The sequence below is a fragment of the Etheostoma spectabile genome, chromosome 13 (genome assembly GCF_008692095.1).
Source record: "Etheostoma spectabile isolate EspeVRDwgs_2016 chromosome 13, UIUC_Espe_1.0, whole genome shotgun sequence".
Taxonomy (NCBI): Eukaryota; Metazoa; Chordata; class Actinopteri; order Perciformes; family Percidae; genus Etheostoma; species Etheostoma spectabile.
In genome coordinates, this window is record NC_045745.1 from 17,956,071 (window position 1) to 17,979,122 (window position 23,052).

At 39.7% G+C, this 23,052-nt stretch overlaps 1 protein-coding gene across 3 annotated transcripts in view; it reads right to left on the reverse strand.

Annotated features, from left to right (window-relative positions):
- The window catches only part of stk32a (serine/threonine kinase 32A), a 74,375-nt gene that overhangs the window by 34,456 nt on the left and 16,867 nt on the right, over nt 1–23,052 (reverse strand). For all 3 annotated transcript variants that reach the window (XR_004334577.1, XM_032533044.1, XM_032533043.1), the window contains one exon: nt 15,463–15,636. Coding sequence is in view for 2 of the 3 variants with exons in the window: in XM_032533044.1 (XP_032388935.1) it covers nt 15,463–15,636 (174 nt within the window). In the remaining variant the exon portion in view is untranslated. The remainder of the gene's footprint in view (nt 1–15,462; nt 15,637–23,052) is intronic.

Below are 23,052 nucleotides of genomic sequence, written 5' to 3' on the forward strand. Positions count from 1 at the left end.
CTAGAATGGCTTGAAACAAGGTAACCAAGGCATTTTTTCCACAATAAAATGTTACAGAGTCCATGGTAGAATTTCAGACATTAACACAAAGTAATGAAATATGTGTGGCAGGGCACCTTTAAAGTAGTAAGGTACAAGATTGTGGATTTTGTTTTTTTTGTAGTCTATATCCACGACGTTCCACTTCCGGGATTGTTCAGGTGTCCGCAGGAATTCAGCCAGATGTCTTTCAATTTGGCTGGTTGTCCGGTACCTTTCACTTTCTTTGTGTTGGCATTTTAAACTCTGGTCGGTTTATGATGATTATGGTTAACTGCTCCGCAGACCTCTGCACGGTAAATCCAGAGAGCTAGCTAGACTATTTGTCCGATCTAAGGTTTTCTGTTGCTCAATTAAAACAACCTTTGAACATTTACATGTTCCACCAAAAACAGGTTCCTTACCGAAGCTATTTTGCATTGGTGTTTTTTACTTTTTTCACTTCAGTAAATGGCTAAAAATTGATCTATAATACCCCAGATCAAAACATTAAAATGGCACTCCATCGCACCGACGCATACCAGGTGTGTGACGAAAACAAATGGAAAATAAGATTGAACAGCAGGCTAAGCTGTGGGAGTAGGTGAGACACCCGAGATGAGGAACAGGTGTAGACTGAGGCCCTTACTAAAGTCACAGCTTCTGCTTTTTTTGCATCATCTTTTGTGTTTTCTGTTTTTCTCCAATTTTCCAGCAGATATTTCGTTCTCGGTACCTAACTTTTTTTTTTTACTTTGACACCACATAAATCACTGTAATACTAGGTAAACTGAATGCAGGCTATATTGTCCTGTTACTGCAATGTTATACTTTCATAGACATGGCATTAATTTGGTTTTCTAGAAAAGAGTCAATCTCTTTTCGTCTTGTTGTTTAGCCAGGAGAATGAGCCATTCGTAAGCCCAGATTGTGTTTTGATGCACCGTATATCTCTATTTTTTGGCATACCGTTTTATATATTGCTACTTGTGTCTTTTTGTTTTTCGATGACACATCTTTGTTGATAATCGTTCTCCTTTCTGAATCATCCTTTCTTCTCATACTTAGATACTCTATTACACAACAGTGTTAGTGTTAATTGGTCTTAAATTGTATGAAAGAAATGCTCTAGGGATGGTTTATTAAATATTCTGCTTTGTACCAGATCCATAGAAAGTGAATTAAAAGAGAGAATACATTTTAGCAACACACACTGTGGATTCCCAAATTGTTACACGGTGACATAAAGGCACGAGTAATAATACCAAGGTCCCTGATGACAATAATCAGCCACTTCAAAGAACAGTGTCAATTATATCCCTCTTGGCCATTTATGTTAATTCAAAGCAAACATATTATCTTCTTTCTTCTCATTGCCACTGATCTTTATCTATAACCTAACAGTGTCTCACCACTCAGACTATTCCAAATAACATATATGTGCTTACATGTGCTCATATTGTTTTTGCATTTCACCATTTTGGTCTCCACCACTGCACGTCACGACTAACATCGCAGCCCCTGTGAGTCAATGCTTGATAATCTACCAGCTGTGCTAAGTCCCGGGAGCGTGCTTGAAGCAGTTCTCCTCTCCGCTAAAGATATACACCAGGTCTATTTAGGGCGAGCCGTGGGGTGTTCGGACAGCTGGGCAGGAAGTGAAACAGCGAGGGTATCCAGTCAATTTACAAAAACACCACGCCCAATATCGTATAGGTCTCCTCTACAACACCACAGATGATGAGGTTAATCTTGGAAGTGGAAAAACATGATAAGACATCACAAATCTTATTATAAGGACAACGCCAGAAAAGAGGAGGCACAGAGTTTAATTTCAAGAGTGCTAGAGTGGAAAGTAAAGACTACTAGCTTAGTAAACATGATTGCTCTGTAAAGTACTTGTAGAGACAATACAATATGTCAGTCGGGCACCAAGATGCTCCGCTTCTGAGAAGCCCCCAGTGTGGTATGGTGCGTAGCGGAGGACGGAACAAAACCACAGCGCAGACGAACAAACCCGCCGCGCAGCCGGAACGCAGCACAGACCTGCCCGCTGGAAAATCGGGCACACAAAAAGACAAGCATGCATATACACACACACGTGAAGTATTGGACACTGTCAGATTCTGAAAATTACCATCCTCTCCTAAGCTGAGTATGATTTTTTTTTATTTTTTTTATTTTTGCAGACTGTTTCCTGATGCATGTGTGTAGCTGCATACTGACTGAGAGTGGAAGGGCACCGCGTGTTCTCAACACATCCCACAGCTCTAATGATGCTTTGAACTGGAAAGACGATATTCAATATTCAGCACCCTTCTTAATTGTTGCCTCTGTGCATGATGGTCAAATGCAGTGCTCATTTTGAGAATCACCACACATTGAAATTGACATCAACTTTACAGAATCAAGACATTTTTGAAGTACCTGTTGTGAGTATTTAGCAGGGATTATTATTATTATTATTATTATTATTCTCCAGTTTGTGTTTCTAGTATGACTGGATTTGTAGAGATATTTGTTCAGATCTTTAGACTTTAAAGTTTTAAACTACATCTACAGTACATTTATTGGAACAAAATAATACACAATACAGATTTTAAAGGGAACTAAATGAGCAAAAGTGGCAGCAATAGGAACATTTGAACATTCAAGAGGACATTCATAGTGAATCACAATGTTATGGAGACTGTAGTACTATAACAGACACACACACATCTTTTTGGCACTCATTGTGCATTCTTACTGTTAGACAGCAAGTGTCTCCTCTAATTGAGTCCACTGCCCTGTAGGAGCCCGGCAGTATTTAGCATATCAAAGGCCACGCTGACCTGAGTTCTGTGTGTTCCTGTGTGTGCATATGTGTGTTTCTGCAGCACACTCCTGGAGACAACCTGTAGCATGGAGCTCGGCTCTGGGCTGCTTTGGCAGATCAAGTGGCGTGGGCCCTGGTGGGGGTGAGAAAGGTCGACCATGTAACCCTTAATTAGCTGACATTTGCCTCATAGCTGGCACGAGGGACAGGAGGAGGGCCACATGTCGCTGCTAAAAAAAAGCAGAACAAGGAAGCCTCTTTAATAGCTAAAGGCCATGCTGCCATTGTGAAGCCGCAGGACAAGGAGGGGCTGAGACAACTGGCTCAAGAAATAAAGCAAAGGAGTGATGCTCCTCAGGAAGTGGCACGTGGTAAAAGCCAAGCTGGTGAAGTAGAGGTGATAATGATGGCCATGGCCTGTTCTTCTAACTAGGGATCGAACGGTATAGGTTTTTCAAGGCCAACACCGATTATTAGTAGTTAATGAGACTGATAACCCATATTTGGAACCGATATACCTTTACAGTGAGATTTTGGAGTGTTACTCCAACACAAAACTTTCTTTAAATGATTTAAGCAATTATTTAAAAAAAACATAACACAGTAAAAGATAGTCAGGTAGTGTTGTGGGCGGGACACTAAGTCAGACTCAGTGGTGGCTCATAGTACCTTACAACCCTAGGAGAGCACTACGCTCCCAGAATGCAGGGTTACTTGTGGTTCCTCGAGTCTCTAAATGTAGAACGGGAGCCAGAGCGTTCAGTTATCAGGCTCCTCTCCTGTGGAACCAGGTTCCAGTTGGGGTTCGGGAGGCAGACACCGTCTCCATATTTAAGAGTAGGCTTAAGACTTTCCTCTTTGATAAAGCTTATTGTTAGGGCATAAAATTGAATATTGTTAGGGAGTGAGGAGTCGCAGCGTCCGCCTAACCCGGCCCACCTGCTTCTCGTCATAGTTGTCAGATTTATCTATCATATAATCAAGCATATAATAAAACTAAAGGGAGACTTGGCATACAGCCCGATCCGGTTGGGGAGAGTTCTAGCCCGACCAGGCTCCTCTCTTTACCCTGTCTCTCTTGGTTTTGCTGTAATAGTTTTAGACAGCTGGGGACATCCTTTGATACACTGAGTTCCTCTCTCCTCTATCTTCCTATCTTTTCATTTATGTGCATCCATGTCCCAGAAATGCGTGTTACTAACCTAGCTCTGGGGAGTCATTCCCTGGAGTCCTTATGTTCTTTTTTCCCCAGCATGTTCCCTCGGATCAGGGATGCTCCAAAATCAGGGTAGCAGCTGTCGCCATGGTCCCGCTACACGTTCTGCGGTGCCATGTTCATCTGCTACACTCTGCGGTGCCCAGCTACGTCCTGCTGTGCCTTGTAATGCCGCACAGTGCCCTGCTATGCCATGAACTATTACAAAGAACTGCTACAAACTACTATTTTTTCTATTTTTGTTATTTCCACTAACCCCAACCGGCCCGTCAGACGCCGCCTACCAAGAGCCTGGGTCTGACCGAGGTTTCTGCCTAAAAGGAAGTTTTTCCTCGCCACTGTCGCACTGTTGCTGCTCTGGAGGAAACTACTAGAACTGTTGGGTCCTTGTAAATTTTGGAGTGTGGTCTAGACCTACTCTATCTGTAAAGTGTCTTGAGATAACTCTTGTTATGAATTAATACTATAAATAAAATTGAATTGAAATTGAATTGAATTGAATTGAATTGGTGGGTGAAACCGCAGCAGAGGGACAGACACAGAGCTGTAGCGTAGCCAAAGTAGCACAATTCCTTTTTTATTTCAACCTGGCTTATTTACCATAAATGCAGCTATTGTGTCTCTGTAGCTTGTGCAAACTTTGCGCATGCCATCTCCATTGAGATTCTGATTTAGGGAAATGAGGACTAGGCAAAACAACATAAAGTATATCAGGACAAACTACAGACTACTGCTTTCTAAATAAACATGTTTTACATGAGTCATTCCACAAGTCTGACTGAGAGTAAACACAGAAATACACTGCCTAAAATGACCATCATGGCTAACTGCATAGGGATGCAGGATCTGTTACAAGGAGAAATATTTCAAACAAAACAGAACAAATAACAGAATAGTCTCAGACACAGTCAATGTGCTCAGCCTTGTTTAAATTGTGGTTTTGCACTAAAACAGGCAATAATTTATAAACGTCAGAGACCTATGAAGCCTATTCTAACAGTCACAATTAATACTCCAATTGCACACTCTCCGTTGCATTAAGTTTAATGATCTGTTAATTTAAACTCCAATTCTGATGTAAAACAATTACCCATGAATTACTAACAAATGTCTTTCTACTGTATTAAAACTGAAGTCATAATGAAAAGTAGGTCAGACAGCTCTGTAATGATGCCGTCTAGGGTAAGAGCAGTGCTAATATTCATGTGATATTTGTCTTGACATGATAGTGATAAGAGTAAAGCAGTTTAACAATGTTTTCTCAGAAGTAGTCCCATTGTGCATTTTTCCATTAATATCATTTCAATGCTGCTGATTTGAATGTTTTTAAATGAAAATACTTGAAGCTGTTACCTGCTCATTTCAGCTGGCAGTTTTGTCCTGTGTTTATTAGCCCGCAAAACTGCTACGCAGCATCTATTAGTGCTGAGGAACAGATGGGTCTGTCACAGCCCAGGTCACAACCGTGCTGGGTGTGAAGACAGGGCTGCTTGGCTAGGTGACACCTCAACCATCTGCAAGCGTTTACCACTTTGATCGGGATGCTTTCAAAGGTGACGCATCAAAAGAGCGTATGAAATGAAAGTGTTACAATGTTGTGTAAAAAAAAAAATATTGTGGGAAATACTTTAATTTAGCTTCTAAACTGAGATCCTGTACCATGTACTGAGAATCTCCAAACTAGGAGGTAGCAATTTGTAATCAGTCAAGATTCTTTCTCATTGCAGTGAAAACTCAAAATTGTAGCTTTTTTAGGTGCACGTCTAGTCTGATTCTGTTTTCTGTCTCAGAATGAAATGAAACTAGGATAATTAAAAGCTCTCCACGTGTGAATTGGCAGCTGTGTATGAATCACTTTGCCACAAGTAAATAGAATAGAAACCAAAACACAAGAAAGGAGAAATAAAGTAGATGTATAAAATATATATAAAAGATACTGATGAACTGAGATAGGGGGAAAGGTAAAAAAGATGGAATGGGAGAAAATACTCTGTAACATACAGTACAGGGCAGAGTGAGAGGGAGTAGATGGACTGAGTAAGTACAATAGTAGAAATTGAGCAAATTGAGTAAAAGGAATGAAGTGAAAAACAGAAAATGGGAATAACGAAAGTAGACATGTGGGGCTCGCCTGAGTGAGGAGTGAGACAAAAGGCCAGAAGAGCTTGGTGCAAGCTGATCCCCTCGGCTTTGCTCTCGGATGACTGACCTTACAAGCTATTAGCAGGATCTAATGGCCTCATTACAGCCATCTATCAGAGGTAGAGGGGGAACCGAAGCCTGTACCTGGTCATATAATACTGCACTGATACTGGAGCAGGCAAACACACCTGAGAACGGAGGCTTAAACACTCACCCACGCACACACACACACAGGTCATGCAACCACACAGCCACACCCTCTGATCATTCAAAGAGCTGACGAAGGCATACACATGTCCACGCACTTATGCCGAGACCAAATAAGAACACACACAAACACACAGAAAACACACACATATGTCTGCAAAGTAGTCAGGCATTGCCAGACCTATCTCCACAGCGCTGTATAGCCCCCCCCCCCATAAAATATTAAGGTAACTGATCACACAATACATAAAAATTAGCTGGATGCATGGGTAAACATAATTTGCTCATACCAGTATATAGCCATGTGTATTTTGTCCATAGCAATTCCCCAGCTATAGGACCCAAAATGCACCAGAGAGGGAAGACCGTAAACATATTCTTTATAAATCTTTACAAACAATCATCCCCTGATCAAACCAAGCAGGCCTGCCTTGTCGCACGATCCAAATTTTCCTTGAAACTTTAAAAGGCCATTTTCAGCGTGTAACGTTGCTCGATATACAGTAGACTACCTGTGAAGTATGTTCTCAAATGTCTAGAGCGATCTGATGAAATTGGATAATAAAATCATTATACGAGATTAAAGAGTTTACCAGAGATTTGATGCCATCTTTTGATTGGTGATTTGTAGAGTCGCAGTTGTAGAGGGTACATTCACTAAAAGACTTTCTGCTGTGCTTATTTTCTGTACTGAGTTGCTTTGCTTTCATCTTTGATAAACCAGATCTAGTGTTACAAATAGCAACATCTCACCTTGGTTGGTCTGACTGTTTGGGTGGCGTCATTTCCTCTAGTCTGTGGCCCAACAGGTAAATAAGGGTCTCTAACCTATTTTTGGTGACATGTTGAAATATGAAAGCATAAAACATGTATTTTAGATGAATAAGATGAGAGTAGATCATGTTGTTCCCTGTTTGTAAACAAGCATTGTGATTGGGTCTATAGCACTTTTCAGTCTTAAACAATTAGATATTTAAACAATATATTGATTATTAGACAGACACAGCAAGGAATAATTAGGTTAAAATGCATAAAAAAGTGGCTAAAGGTGTGGCTTGCCTTATCTTTTCTGGTAAATCCTTCCAGAGTAGTGAGGCCCCGATAGCAAACGCCCGGTCACCCCTGATTTTCAACATAGAAAGTAGAGCTAGAAGTCTACATTGTAGCAACTATTCCATGAATTGTTTAAGCTCTACTTAATCATTCTTAAGGCTCTGTGCTACAGACACATTTCAAACGATACCACAATTACAGAGGTTCAATCCCCAGCCCTAGGTAATTTACGTTTGGCATTTGTTTTTTGTCTTTGAGCAAAACGACAAACGGACATATTCTTCTCTGCCCTATAAAAATATTTTGTGGATTTTCACTTTAATTCCATTTTTTTTTGTTTCAATCCATGGCTGCTACGATGTAATTGGTGTTACTGGTTTTCTGGGAATAGATTGAAGGCAGTTCAATCAGAGGCTCTTTCATGGCCCTGCTGCTTTAGAAGCTCTCTTCTCCCCTTTCAGAATAAAAGCGGGGAGCTGCAGGATTGTGTCTCTCCCACTATTTTACAAAGGAGTGTGGAGGAGCTCTGGAAGCCCCAGGAAGCCGACAGCTTAGCTTCATCACACACATTTACAACAAGTAATACGCACATAAATACACAAAAATACAGTAATACAGTTTGTGCATAGAAATATTACACAATCATAGATACACACAGTGTCAGAAGTACACCCAACAGCCATTGAAGAGCAAGTCAGACGGCCGCTGCCTTTGAACGTGAATTGAAAGCCCAACCAGACCCACAGAGGCTAACAGCTCCAGCCCAGCACACTGCTGCGTCTCTCGCTCAGCCTTTCTTCTTTCTGTTAGTGTTAAGCAGCTCTGACAAGTGTGAGAACGGCACAGGTGTACATGCATGTGTGTCTGTTGCCTTGTTTACGCACATGGGTAAACATTGCATGTGTGTGTATGACAGAAGCAACTCTTGAGCCGAGAGAAGTTCATTTTTTATACAGTACCAGATACTAAGTGCATCTGGTTGACGAAAGTCGTGCTTGACAAGTCCCCCGTCTAATTTGGAGCTGATTTTTTTTTTTTTGGGGGAGACTAAGAGCGCCGAGCAGACACTGAAAGTAGCCTGTCACTGCTAAAAAGCCAAGGCCTAAACTCACATCCAAATTACCAGTAATAAATAATTTACAGAGTCAGAAACATTCAGGGAGTGTAACAAAAAATGTCAGTGCTCTCCACCCTCTTTGACTCTGTACCTCTGTCTGTCGTCTCCATGTCTGCCTTTCTAACTGCCAAAAATCTCTCGGCTTCTTTCTTCTGCAAGCAGACACGTGAGTAAGATGCACAAGCAAGCAATCAGTGTTCTTTTTCGGAGCAGACTAGCTAGTAAACATTCTGTTCCGAGCATAGACCTTTTCCCAATCGGCTTATCTGCTGTTGTGAGCCAGGTTTCGCTGAGGGAGATTTTTCAACAACGATAACGCTTAATTCAACATTTTGTGGTGAAAATTTGAGAGCTGGCACCAGCTGGCACCTTAATCTGCATTTATGAAATATGAGTGTATAATTTCTTCCTACTCTCCCTACCATCCCTCCTGGTTCTTTTTTCCCTCTCTGCTGGGAAATGAAACATTAACACACTCCATGAATAAAGAATACTTTACTTGAAGACATGACAAATGCTCCCCATTTTGAGCAGCTGATGGAGAATAAGAGTAAGAGTAATGTCTTAGCATGCCTCTATGCAATCTGCAGTGCTGCATATTATCTTATAAGAACCATCCATGAAAGACCCACTGATACTATTTTTTCTCCCTTTCACATTCAATAACCAGATAGCTGAATTAAGACCATATTCCCTTTTGACAGCTGGGCAATAGGCCTCAGATGAGAAGTGGATAGAGGAGCAAATAATGAATGATAATTATTTAAAGCGGAGTATTCTTTGTGCTACTACCTCAAAGAAAAACAAAAAACATGCCGAACTGGGATGACAAAATGAGGATGAGGGAGAGAAGAGCATGGAGAAGAAATAAAAGTAGTTAGAGGAAATAGCACAATGGGGAGAAAAGGGGGAGCGATACTGTGAGAGATTATAGAAAGAGAGAGAGAAAGAAACCGTGAGAGACAGGAAAAAGTGATCATTGCTTGCAAAAAAAATCTTACTTGGCTGAGACCCTTGCTGCTGCAACAGATGGGTCTCAGTTGGCATCAGGGAAACTGAGTAAATAGATTGGACAATTTCCATGGACCAACCAAAACCAACCAATATTTTAGTCCGTCTTTCAACACTTTCCAATTTCCAGTGGCACTCGGTCCCAAGCTTATTTGTTCCTGCTACAGATAAAAATGTTTCAAAATGTGTCCCAAGCATAGTCTTATATTTAAGTGACTAATGGATTCAGCTGGGCACTTTAGACTTTAGATAACTTTAATCAAACAGGAGTAAAAAGTGCATTTGTTGGGAACTGTTTTTTATTTGTGGACTAATACCAATTTTGCGCACTATTTAGTATTCACAGCAGCAAGACGGTGGGATTAAGGCAAAGTAAACTACATTGCCCATCATTATGGTCATGAAAGAACATGTCACCCAGGGCAAAGGTGTGGCTTATGGTCATTGATGTATTTTTTTTTTTGACAACAATGGATGTCTCTGGGACAAACAAAGTTCTACTTGACTATCAAACAGAGAACAAAACTACTCTATATCAGGCTTTCACTACAGAGACAGTACTTTTATTAGGGTTTCAGTCTTGTCATGGGATTTTCCGACAATCAGGGAAATGTGAAACATTGACATTATTTTTTAGAATTCAAGAAAATACATGAAAGAGTCTAAGCCACTTATCCACACATTACGAAAAATAAAAGATAATTGTAAAAATTACTGCTATTTCCCTTTGAACCAAGTAAACAGCAAATGCAAAAGGCATGGCACAGACAAAGCTACTGTATAAAATAGTTCATAAAAGAGAACACTTTGCAATAAAAAACAAGTGTAATACCTAGCTTTATTAATAACCATCTTGTTAAAAAAGTATAACTTTCTTTTTTCTTTTTCAATTATTCCATTTTCAATATGTTAGAAAACTGAGTGGCAAGAGTGCTTCTGGTATCCCTTTAACCACCGGTGCTCATGGGAGGGAATTCAATTCACTAAAAGGAAGAATTATGACCAAAGAAGTCATAAAAAATCAAGTCAAGACACTCAAGGTTGGTTACAAAAAGTGATAAAAGGCCTTTAATAAATAGGGCAAGCCATTAAAAATACCTTCCGGTGGGTGTAGCCAAGACAGTTTCACCTTTTATGCGACTCATTGATGTTTAAACAAGCGTACTGTGAGATTCACAAAATGAACTTCCATCTTAACTGTCTACACTGAGGTCTGTCTGCAGGATCTCTAGCCATCGCTGTCAGTTTGATAAGGCCCATGGAATAGTCTCCTAACCACCTTAATGGACAGTGTGTTTCCTAAATGAAACCGTTAGGATTATTGACTTGTTAAGAGCGTCTGCTGGCTGACAACATGCAAGTCCTTCCATTATGAGCAATCCAGGAGGCAATAAAATGCACCTGAGGATTCAGCCTGAGATAGTTGTTGTTGATGTCAAAGAGGTTGTGGTTAAGTACACGTACACACACAAATACATGCCTTCCCCTGCCACACACTTTCCATGTATCATATCCACTCTTTAGGAGAGTCTCATGAAGTCTCTGAAGATGTCATCTAATTGAGACTGTTGTAAATAATTCAAACTCCTCCAAAACTTTAGGGTTAAAGCCATTGACTAACCAACCCTGGTTTTAGCTAAATCTTCAAATATATGACACCCATGAGATTGATCATTTTCTGTAGTATGACACATAACTTTTTTTAATTTATCATTTAATCATGATGAAGCCTTGGTTATTCTAACAGCTTTTTTTAGCTTTGTCCTTCATTTAAAATGCTTAACATTGAAAGTTTTTATTTTCAGGATAAGTCTTATAAAATCTTAGGCTTCAAGTAAAATCTGTTTCCACTTAATAACACATGGAATTAAATTCTCTCCCACCGGGCATCATACTTAATGCTCAGAGGCTCCTGTATGTTCCATGATGACGCTGCCGTCTCTTTGATTTTCCATCCAGGCTGTGTCAAGATGAGCTGCATTGCTGTTAACCTCTTTGCTGCTCATTCCCCTCTCTCTTGATATTTGCCCTAACACAGTGGCATACAGTGCAATTGCTTATTATTGAAAATAATTGGCAATACACCAGAGATGGACAAAGACTCTGTTACTGTCACAGCCGCAGCAATCTCGGAACCCATTGGCTATCAGTCTGATGAGGATGGGGGCAACGGAAATATTTTGGGGATCAGGTGTAGCCTGCGGGTATCCAGGCCAAAACCTGCGCGTCGGGTCTGATTAGCAACTCGAGACGTGAGAATTGAGTTGGAGTTGTGAGAAAACGTCTCAATAAACATTCTTTTAATTTTCCTGGAAACCTAATCCACGACCTCAGTGGAAATCTAATCAATTCAGTACTGCATCATAAAACCTGTTGTTTGGTGCCAATTGTGTTACAGAGCTCAGGTTGAACATCTTGCTAATGAACTTAAAATTCAAATTTGATTCTTATACCGGAACCAAACTTTTCCAATTCGAAACCTAAAGGACAGTCTACAATCTATGCAATCAACCCTGGATTATGAAGATATTCTGTGTGCTTATGCTGCTGGCCCTCCCCTAAAACCACTGGATGCCGTTTAATTTGTTCCTCAAGACACCCATCACACTCACCACTGAAAGTTGTATAAAAAGTTTGGATGGTGTTTGATTGATTCATCTTGTTGGGAATAAAGCTTAGCTGAACTAATGTGGACATCTGGCCATCACACTGAACCAAACTGCTGCCAAGCATATTCCGTCGTAGTCATGATCAGGGCTGTCAAAATTGGCCAAAAAGGATTTTCGAATATTAGCTCTAAAAAAAACACAGAGGTTTGTATATATTCAAATATCTACTTCTCGTTGTCTCTGCACTTAAAGATTTATGGTGGCGTATTTGCGCCGTCTTCTTCTTTGGCCTCGTTGTTTGTTTACTTCCTGTAGCGGCAGCCGCACGATAGAATGTCATCAAGACGCCCTCTCACAGAGGCAGATAGCCCCGGTAGTACCATTATTTACCTCTTATAATATTGGGATATACATTTTCATATTAGAATGTCTATTTCTTTTTAATATTCAAATATTGGAATTAAGAATATTCATTGACAGCCCTTGTCATGATCAAACTTGTAAATAACGTAATTACCGTATCGTCATATTGCGTGCGATTAATGTCATTATCATCATTACTACCCTCATTATAATCAAAGACCAATGGAAGGAGTGTGCAATTACACACACATACACAGGTGCGCACACATACACACACACACACACACACACACACACACACACAAACACACACAAACACACACACACACACATACACACACACACAATCACACATTCTGAAGGCTTTAGGTGCATTCACTCACCGCACCAAAGTCAGCACGTCCACATCTGAGGGAGGGAGTTATATATTCAATTTCCATGGAGATGAGCTGAAAGTTACTTTCAGCTCCTCTTCCTATTTGAAGCTAATGAATGCAGATTGAAAAGATGTTGATTCCGTCTAAACAAATACGCCCCCAACACCTGCACACCAAGTCTGCCCTCTCTAGCACTAAAATGGAAAACAATTTAAATATTAATATTCCTCAATGGACTCAATGAATAAGCACATTAATAATCTGTCCCATTTATTACTCTCTTTTTTTTTTCTGTGGAAGTTTAAGAGCGTGGACAAGGTGGTCTGCATTACGTTATAAATGGCGTAATTTGTTATCTGGGGGTGTTGATGAATTAGTGTTCTCTGTTGCAGTGATGTTTCCTATTAGTCATGATCTGAGAAGGCCTCTCTCTCTATGTTTACCTCTTTTCTCTACTACTCAGGTCATCGATGCTAAAAATGTATGCACTTACAGTACCGTAAGAGTCATTAAAAGGCAGAAAGTATGCATTATGTTGTGCTTTGGTAGACTGCAGTAGTCTGAGTATGTCAATTATTATGTACATTTCCACTGCCAGAATTCCATCAGTAGATTATACCAATAATTACAGTTATACTCGTCAAAAGCTGCCAATACAAGGACGGCTGAAATATCTGTATAAATTGAAAGTACACAAAGTGGGAAGGCTGAATGAGAACATTGAATTGAATTAGTATTGTGGAATGTACATTATGCTGAAATCATAAAGGTAGACATGGAAATGGTTTTGAGTTTGCATTAACAGAGAGATAGAGGAAATTACGAATGAAAGACTCTAAAAGACAAAAGCCTGGTTCAAAAAAAGGCCTAGTTTTCTCCACTGCCACTAAGGTACATTAATCCACTATAATCATCAGTCGACTAAGATTGTATAAGTCAAGTAGTCGTTTTTTTCTTTTTCTGGTGGAACATTTGCACCCCGCAAAACAAAAGAAAACAAGAAAACAAGACTGTAATGTGAGTTATTTAAATTAGCTGGATACATGATTAAATGTAATTTGCTCTTATCGCCATGTGTATTTTATTCATAGCAAATCACAGCCAATTGGTCCCAGAACGTCCCAGTTCAATGTGAAATACCATAAACATTTTCTTTTTCAATTTTTACAATCATTGCCAAAAAAATAAAAATCATCAGGCCGGCCTTGTTGCACGATCTAAATTCTCTTCGAAACTTGCCATTTTCAGCGCATAGCTTGCTCCCGACGTTTGTTATTGTTTCCTGAAGAGAACGGGGTTACACAATGCTCTGAGTGAATTTGAGATTTTTATTGCGAAGGGTAATAGCGGAAGACGTGTAGCTGTAGCGCTATGCCATGCCATGGTCAATATGGGAGTTTATAAAAGTCTGATTCGACTGACAAAATTCAAGAGTCGAAAAGTTGGGTACAGCTCTACTTTGTGCAACCTAAGTGGCCAACCTCTGTTTGACTTGTGTGCGATTTAACTATGGCACACAAAAAACAGCATCAAACACGTTTCCTCCAAATAAAATTGCCAAAGCAAATTAGAAAATGGTAGAATGAGACTGATGCTGTAGTTTTTTTTAATCTTATCTGCTTATCTAGGAAAGTTTCTAACCTTTCATTATTGTACTTAATATAAGTATTTTGGCAGCATCATTGGCTGTAACAGGATATCCCAATCCCTTGAGTCACTTCAACAACTTAAGATAATAATATTGGGCTGTAGCCATGTCTTTCTTGGCTTTGCGAGTCGGTGGCTCTGCCATAGCAGCAGATATTTCTGCCTAAAAAGCACTTAACTCACAAATTTACAAATTAAATACGGCATTGACACAGCAGCAGGGACAGAACTGGTGCATTTCATGATGGTGATATAGTCTGCAGCTCAGGGTAAACTGTTGTGTCACGTGTGACCTCCATGTCAAGACAGCTTGACCTTTGTGCACAGTAGTGGAGCAGTTATACCAGAAAATAATATGGTAGTGGACAGTCAGCAAGATGAGAACACCGGGTAGAGTAGGCTCAAACTTGGTAGGGAAAAACAAGGGAGAGAGACAGAAGGGGGTCATGTACTGTAGCAAATGTGTTGTATTTTATATAGCACTTTTCTAGTCTTAACAACTACCCAAAGCGCTTTTTACATCATACAGGATACATTCATCATTCATACACTGTGCCGTACAAGGTGCCACCTGCTCATCAGATAAACACTCACACACATTCACACACCAATGCGCAGCATCGGGAGCAACTCGGGGTTCAGTGTCTTGCCCAAGGACACTTCAACATGGGACTGCAGGGCCAGGGATTGAACCACCAACCTTCCGATTGGCAGGCAGCCGCTCTACCACTGAGCCACAGCCGCCCAGCAAGAGGTTAACCAGTCTAAGACTAGTTCTCTGTTATTTGTATAGAGGGTGAAAACTGTTATCTGCATTATTAGAGGTTATTGACCGAACAACAATTTAAGACACTACAAATAAAGGAAATTAAGAAAAAACATCCCACCTGTGTATGATGCGCTTGGTACGGAGGTATCCCAGGGCCAGGGCCAGTTCACAGATGTAGAGTTTGACCGTGCTCTCTGAGAAGTGGACGTTCTGCTGGAGGTGATAGCGCAGGTCTCCTCCCAAGAGCAAGTCCACCACCATAAACATGTCCTCCTCATCCTGGAAGGAATACCTACAGGGCAAGGCAGGCGGTCAGGTGTGAGGGAAATAAACCGAGGGACACCATGTAGCATCAAGAACAAGGGGTGGAGACAAAGGAGATTTGGAAAAGAGGATAAAGTGGGAAGATGTATAACAGGTTGGGTTAAGAGAAAGAAATACATGCAATCAGAGGGGAAGTGAAAATAACAGTGGTAACAAAAATGATGGGAAATGAGGAAAGACATTGTCAGTAGAGAGAGGTTTGAAGAGAAGGTTAATATGGAGATGTTGCAGGAGGAAGGAGAGAAATAAGGGGTGAGAAGTGGAAGAAAATGGTGTCATATATTTACCATAAAACTGCACAAGAAGTTTCCAAAATATAATTTATTTCCAATATAAAAATAGCATAAGCCCTATATACTTTGAGAAGGGGAACCCATGCTGGAAGAATGTCTAACTGAGCAGAAGGCTGACTTTCTGACTTTCTGACTTTCTGTCATTAAAGATGCAAAACTTATGCTCAGGCAAATCAATCTTTATTATTTATTATTAAACATTATTTTTTACCTTTAAAACAGTGTGTCAGACCTCAGCGCAAAAGGTTTGACGGGGGGGATGAAGACTTTATTTTTATCCTTCTGTCTTTCTTCTTCCTTGTCCTTTTTTTTAATTCTCACTATAAATATTTGAATTATGTATTTATTTTATCATTTTTATTGTATTATATTTTGTAGTGTTTAGGCCTGCTGAGACATTTTTTCAGTTACTTAAAGTACTAAACTGAAAGTAAGGTTTTGGGCCCACATTTATTACCAGTAAAATATATATATATATGTATATATATATATATATATATATATATATATATATATACATATTACAGAGAAATTCATTTTTATTTCTATTTCTCTGTAGTAGTGTCTTAAAATATATACCTTCATGCTTATTATATATATTCATATCTTGCTTGTCATATAGTCTCCATGCTTATTATATTTTATAATCTTATAGCCACATTTAACAATACTGTGTTTCTCTTTGCCTCCCTCTTTTTCTGTTGTGGCTGTTTCTACAAGAGGTCATAAATGTCTCCACTGTTGTGTATCACAAGCAGTAATATCTTAGCTTTGGAGGTCACTCAATACACTTCGCTCAAGCGACCTGCACTTTGCCCTGGTTTTTCTCAACGTAGGCATAGGCAAATAACAGATGTCCTTGTTTCAACAATTGTGAATAAAGAGACAGAGCTGCAGAGAAATCGCTGAAGTTCCACCAGAGCCTTGCTGCAGATAGGAGGCTCTTCGCGTGACCTTCCCTCTTGCAATTGTCTATCAAACTGCTAATTTGCCGTCTGAGTCTCTTTTCTTGCTTGACCGTGTTTATTTAGTAAGTTAAAGTGTTATGAACCTGACACATATATTCTAGCAATTATTTAGGAAAGCAGAACCAAACTGCACTTCACATAGCCTTAAACACTAACATAAAAATAAAATCCTATACATAATCTGCATAACTAAAAGATTACATTTAAGAGACATTCATAATCAAAGTTGCATCATCTGGTTTAGTTGCTTTTTGGTTTCTACAGCAAAAGGCAAACGGGGACAGTTAACATAGAGAAAACATAATCGCTGTTGTGATAACATTAGTGATCAGCAAACCGATTACCCTGGCTTCTTTTTCTTCTCTGTTTTTCACATTACATGAAGGGATGTGGACAGTGTTATTGAGAATCCACTTCTTTTTCTATTCTATCAACATTGGTCATATGGGAATTTTAAAGCTCATTTCTTCAGCAAAATTCTGCGTCCACTCAGCAACATTGTCCGCTCAAATGGCTCCCTGCCCTGCTTCTTTATCTATTTAGGGTTAACAGGCTTTCCGTCAGTGTCTTGCCATTTCATTAAAGCTACTACATATTCCTTATGTCAGTTTGTGGTGTAAAAAATTGGCGGGGAAAACTGAACTGTCTGTTTAGACAGGGAAAGTGGCAAAGTGACAAAAAGTGTCATTTCCTTTATTCATGAATGAAATAACATCCAATTTAAATGGTAAAATACATTTAATGGGGGTTACTTTCTCTGCTGAAACGTAAAAAAAAAACATTTTTAGTGCAAACTGTACATAGTATTTGCTTGCATATGTCTCAGGTCTCTACAGTATTAGTGTGTGAGGCATATTCTCCGTGGTAATGCTACTTGTGGTCATCCATCTATTCACCATCCATCAAGCACTGTCATGCACAGCAAGCCTTTACCAGCATGCGGCCCATTCCCTCGTCATTTGAGAAGCTGTTGCACAAATCATCATTGATTTTTACATGCTGAGAGTCCCACTGGGGCCATACGTTTTTTGTCCCCTCTAAACGACGAGCTAATTAGTTTCCTTTCCCTAAGAAATTAATCCATGAAGAAAATATTTTTTTAAATAAATTGCAGCAGCCAACATTTCCCGACTGCCATAAAGCGTTGTGTCTGTATGTTCAGACCTTCCATAAGATACTACACTACCGCCCCTCTTGTGTTCTTCAACATGTTCCTGATCTGAAATAAATAGGCCACAGTTCCACAGAAAACGAAGAGGTTTCAATGTTGAGCAGGGCATTTGTTACCTCCCAGAGTCAAGGGCCATCATCTTGGCTCAAAATCAGTGCTCAATGAGCCAGGGTAGTTTTTTGCCATGTTGGTGAACTACCTTCCTCAGGGCCCTTTTCCAATAAACTGGTGGTGGTGGTTTTCTCTACACTGGATGGATGGGGATTGATTGAGCTGACTCAAAACTGTCTGCTAAGGCTCAAATAATGCTGAGACCACTTAACATCTGATTGCCAATGGCCTCACAAGGTGGTAAGACTATCTGTTAGATAACCGTGGGCACACGCATACAGTACATTACAATACAGTCGTTCTCAACTCTGTTTCAGTTAAAACATGCATTCAATATTTAAATGATTTATTATTATAAAATAAACTTGCAACAATCAACAAGACATTTTGAATTTGAATGAGTCGCTCCATCCTAAACACACAAATGCACAATCAACAAACAGTTCTCTACTAATCAGTATTAGTTTCAGGGCCTTTATGATGTAGTACAGCTGAATGGATGGGACCAGCTGCAGTGCTATCAATCACTCAGGCAGGCAGAAAGGACTTAGTCACGCCTGTGAAAACCAAAGTTCTCCAAACATTTTGGCAAAGTTTATGTGTGTGTGGCAGAATAATGGGATAATACTTATTTTTTGTGGTGAGAATTTAAATAGCGTTCTTCGTATATTTAGGCTACAAAGCGAAGTCAGAGTGTGTTATATATAATCTGTAGTGTGAGATACGGAGGAATGCAATGCAATAAGACTTTGCAACAGCTTATAGCTTTTCATTTTTGTCAATCAATTGTTTTTATTTTAAAAAATCAAGATAATCAATCAGTCAATGTGAGATGGATGAGGACACGTTTTGCTCTGTGATGTGATTGGTTTTGAAGTTTTTGCATCCTAGATAGCAGAACTCATGTAAAGCCACATTTTCTTTAATTTGTTTATTTTTTGTTGAAAATGACAGACCCCTATTTTAAATGTAAGAAAATCCTATAAATCAGAAAAAAACATCTGCAGCCTTATAACTAAGGAGACAAAATTACTTAAAAGTGAATGGGGAGTCTACATAGACTTGAATCTAAAAGGAGCTGCTGCCCCCACGACCCGATACCAGATGAATGGACAAAGATGGATGGATGGTGTGTGTGCATGAACATGAGAGAGAGTGTGTTGGAAAACGATGTGACACGATGTGACACAGCAAATCTGGCACGCAGAGAGAAAGCACAGATCAAGCCGACCTCATATTAACGTCACATTCTCTTTAACTTAAAAGCAGTGCTCCACTTTGATACAGGATTTGTAATTTTTGGGATAAACGCGACTCTGACTGAGTTCATAGATGGTCAAAACATTCCTCCCTGATTGTCTACAGTGCCCCTGCGCTGGTTTTATTCTCCCGCTTCTCTCTGAAACACACACACACACACACCCTGTAAATACCTCTAACCCAGCTAAATTAGTTAAGGTGGAAAGGACTTCAAGAAGCTGCTGTCACAAGCATTTAGTGGACTCAAACGGGATTTTATTGCTCTTTTTCTTGGTAGATAAACACTGGCTTCTTCCAGGAAAACTGCTGTTTATTTAATCAATTACTACAGTGTGTAATATGGGATGCAATGAGACAATTTATGCTAGTGTTGGGATTTCAGTGATCTTTAATTCCTGTTAAACCTAATCTTCCTAATCAGTACTTAATCATTTACTTATTTTGATTAGTGAAATACTGTATATATCTGCTAAATTGCTCCAGATTAGGGCAAAATAAAAAACCTGGATGGGGGAATCCCTAATCTATACCTATTTAATGTGTTGAAAACTGTAATCTTTCTGTCTATCAAACTTTCTTCTTCCTCTTCAAATAAATGTCCTTTTGATCATATTTGTAATATCTTGTGCCAGATGCTCATTGTTGCTCAGCACTGATAAATAATCACTTCTTAAATGTAATGTAACAGCTTTTTATCAAATGCTTAGCATGATATTTACTTACAGAAAAAGCCAAAATAGATATTAATCTAAAAATGCAATGTATTATCACTTTATCATACATCCTACGGGGTAATTGGTTGGGTCAGTGTTATTAGAGAAACTGCAAGTCCATCAAGTCAATCGATGGCACACTTGAGTCCTCTGTGAAACCAGTTTAATCGAGTAGAAAACCAGCTCTCATGCTTGGCTGAGGTTTCCGTGTTTTCTGTCCCACAAGACTTTCCATCAAAAAGCCAAGGTGGTAAAAACTGAAAAAGCTTCATTGTCGGAGGAAGTTGTTCTGTCCACTGAGCAAACAAGACTGACTGACTCACCATAATCTCTCACACAGTTGCTCAGGAGCAGAGCTGCCATACAGAGGGTCAACAGCCTGGCATGGTGAGGCATGTACAGGATACTCTGATTAATGTTATGGGCACACAAATAGGAACGCAAGCACGTGTACCCAGACATACTTACTGTTCTGCCATCCAACTACCTGTTGTTTTAAGCCAGCTACCTTTTTCTTAAGATCAGATAAAACTTTGTTTTAGAAGTCTTAAAAAATCCCTAGGCCTAAGCACATGCAAGCAGACATCTACACAAGTACAGCACACACTCACTCCCTCACGCACGCACGCACACACACACCTTTACAGTAAATGGTTGGAATTTGTACCAGGTAGATACCTACACAAATCAACAAATCTTAAGTGTTTTTGTTACTACTTCAGCACTTGACTATCTGCACTAGTGCACATTATTGCACTTATTAATGATTTATTGTGCCGCACATACTGTATTTTAGATATTATAGCTGCAAATCAACATCATCCTTATGGGACCTACTGACCTGGTGCTAATTCAGCTTTCAATTCTATGCTATTTCAGCAATATCTCCACTCTACTTAGAGTGTAAATTGGTCTCCCATGACAATAAAAGCGCCATTTCTTCTGAAAACAAGTGTGCTCTCTATCTCTCTCTCCCTCTCTTTCTTTCTGACATGGCGACAGTATTTAGAAGGTGTTTGAATATGAATGAAGTCTCCATTGGCCTGCTGCCACTGCTGTCAAATTGATTTAGAAATCACATAAGTTACAGAGCCCAAGTTACCATTAATATGACAATGTGAACATGTATGGCTAATGTGATTTGAAAGAGCCTGTTTCATGTTGAAGCTGTGCATTAAAGCTACACTCAATACTGTGCCTTAATGCCTCCTATGTAGACACAGAAAGAGCACTGAAGCTGCTGCTGCTTACACTACACCTCCTCTGTTGATGGGGGGTGTTATGACTAATAAGTTGACTTTCTTCATTTGTATTTTGCAGCTGTAATGGGTTGAAAAAGACAGACAGCGACAGAACAAGTTCCTCAAGCATCAATAACAGCTGATGCCTCAACAAGCATTTTGGGGAGAGATTAGTGAGCAGCAGTCGGACTGCAGATTAGCACCTGTACATTACTGTATGTTGAAATGGTGCAGACTTTTTGTTAGCCTTACTGGCATCTGGTTTCTCTTCAGCCAGCTTGTTCTCTCTTGTCCTTTCTCTCTGCCTCTCTTGTCCTCCAGATTGTTCCTCTTTTTGTCCCCTTCTCTCGCTCTGGCTCGTTCTTTCATTCCTTCAGTGTGTGTATCTGCTGCGCCACACATGCATTTCAATGTGACCTCTTGGTGGCCTCCAGGCAGTCAGTCTGATGGGAGAGCATCCTGTGTGGAGCTTTTTGAGGCAAAGGCACCCCAGGCCACTTCAGTAATGGAAGTCTCCAGAAACTACAGGGGCTCAGAAAACATGCCCTTACAGAAAGACTATCTCTTTCAAAGGTAAAAGTTGCAACATGTACAGTAAGGCCACGGTAAAATTCAGATAAATTGCTGCAATTTAAAGCGATAAGAATCCTCTTTTTTAGATACACAAATAACTCTATTTTGTCCTTGAATCAGGATTTTTTTCATTAAGTATCTGAATAAAGAAATGTTTCCCTTATAATAATAGCCTTATTGGCAATATTCCTGGTCGTATCCCCTCTCTGAAAGGAGAATATCACTTTCCCTATTCATTAAACCTAAATACTTGTATAAGGCAAATGAACTAAACTTCAGTATAAGCTGTAGTTTTTGTTTTTGTTTATTACCATCGATCTATTGAGCTTAAACTCCACATTAGTAAATCTTAGTAATAAAATGGCTGACCAAAACTTTGTTGTCCAAAACAAGGCATTGCAATTACTGTGATAACACATGCATACTATCCATGCGTGCACGCACACGATTCCACACACACACTCCGACCAAGGCCCCTTGCTGAAACGGACACAGCCTGCCAACCGCTCAGACTGTGACATGTTGGATCAATGCCGACAGCCTTCTGACCTTCCTCTCACCCCATCTTCCAACAACTTGATTGACTGACAGCTCCCATCAGTCCATGTCTAAAGCTCCATGACAACACACACTCTCATCCAAAAATACATACACACATATCTTACAGAAAAATCAGGAAATTAATTATCTTGCATGTGAAATATACTCTACACAAAAAACTCCACCTACAGTTTATAAGTGAGGCTACTTTTTTACTATGTTTTTACTTTAAAGTGCCCATACTATGAAAAAAATACTTTTTCTGGGATTTGGGGTGTTATTTTGTCTCTTTGGTGCTTCCACACACATACAAACTTGGGAAAAAAACATCCATGCTGTTTTGATTGAGGTACAGGTTTCTGAATGTCCTCTGCCTTCAGTCTCCGGGTGTTCAAAATCTGCACAGCTTTCTACGGAACTAGCCTAAACGAGGTGGCTGTAGCATGCTAGTGCTAGCTATTTCTCAATGGCAAAACACTTCTACAACACACACTAGTTCACCATAATCTATAAA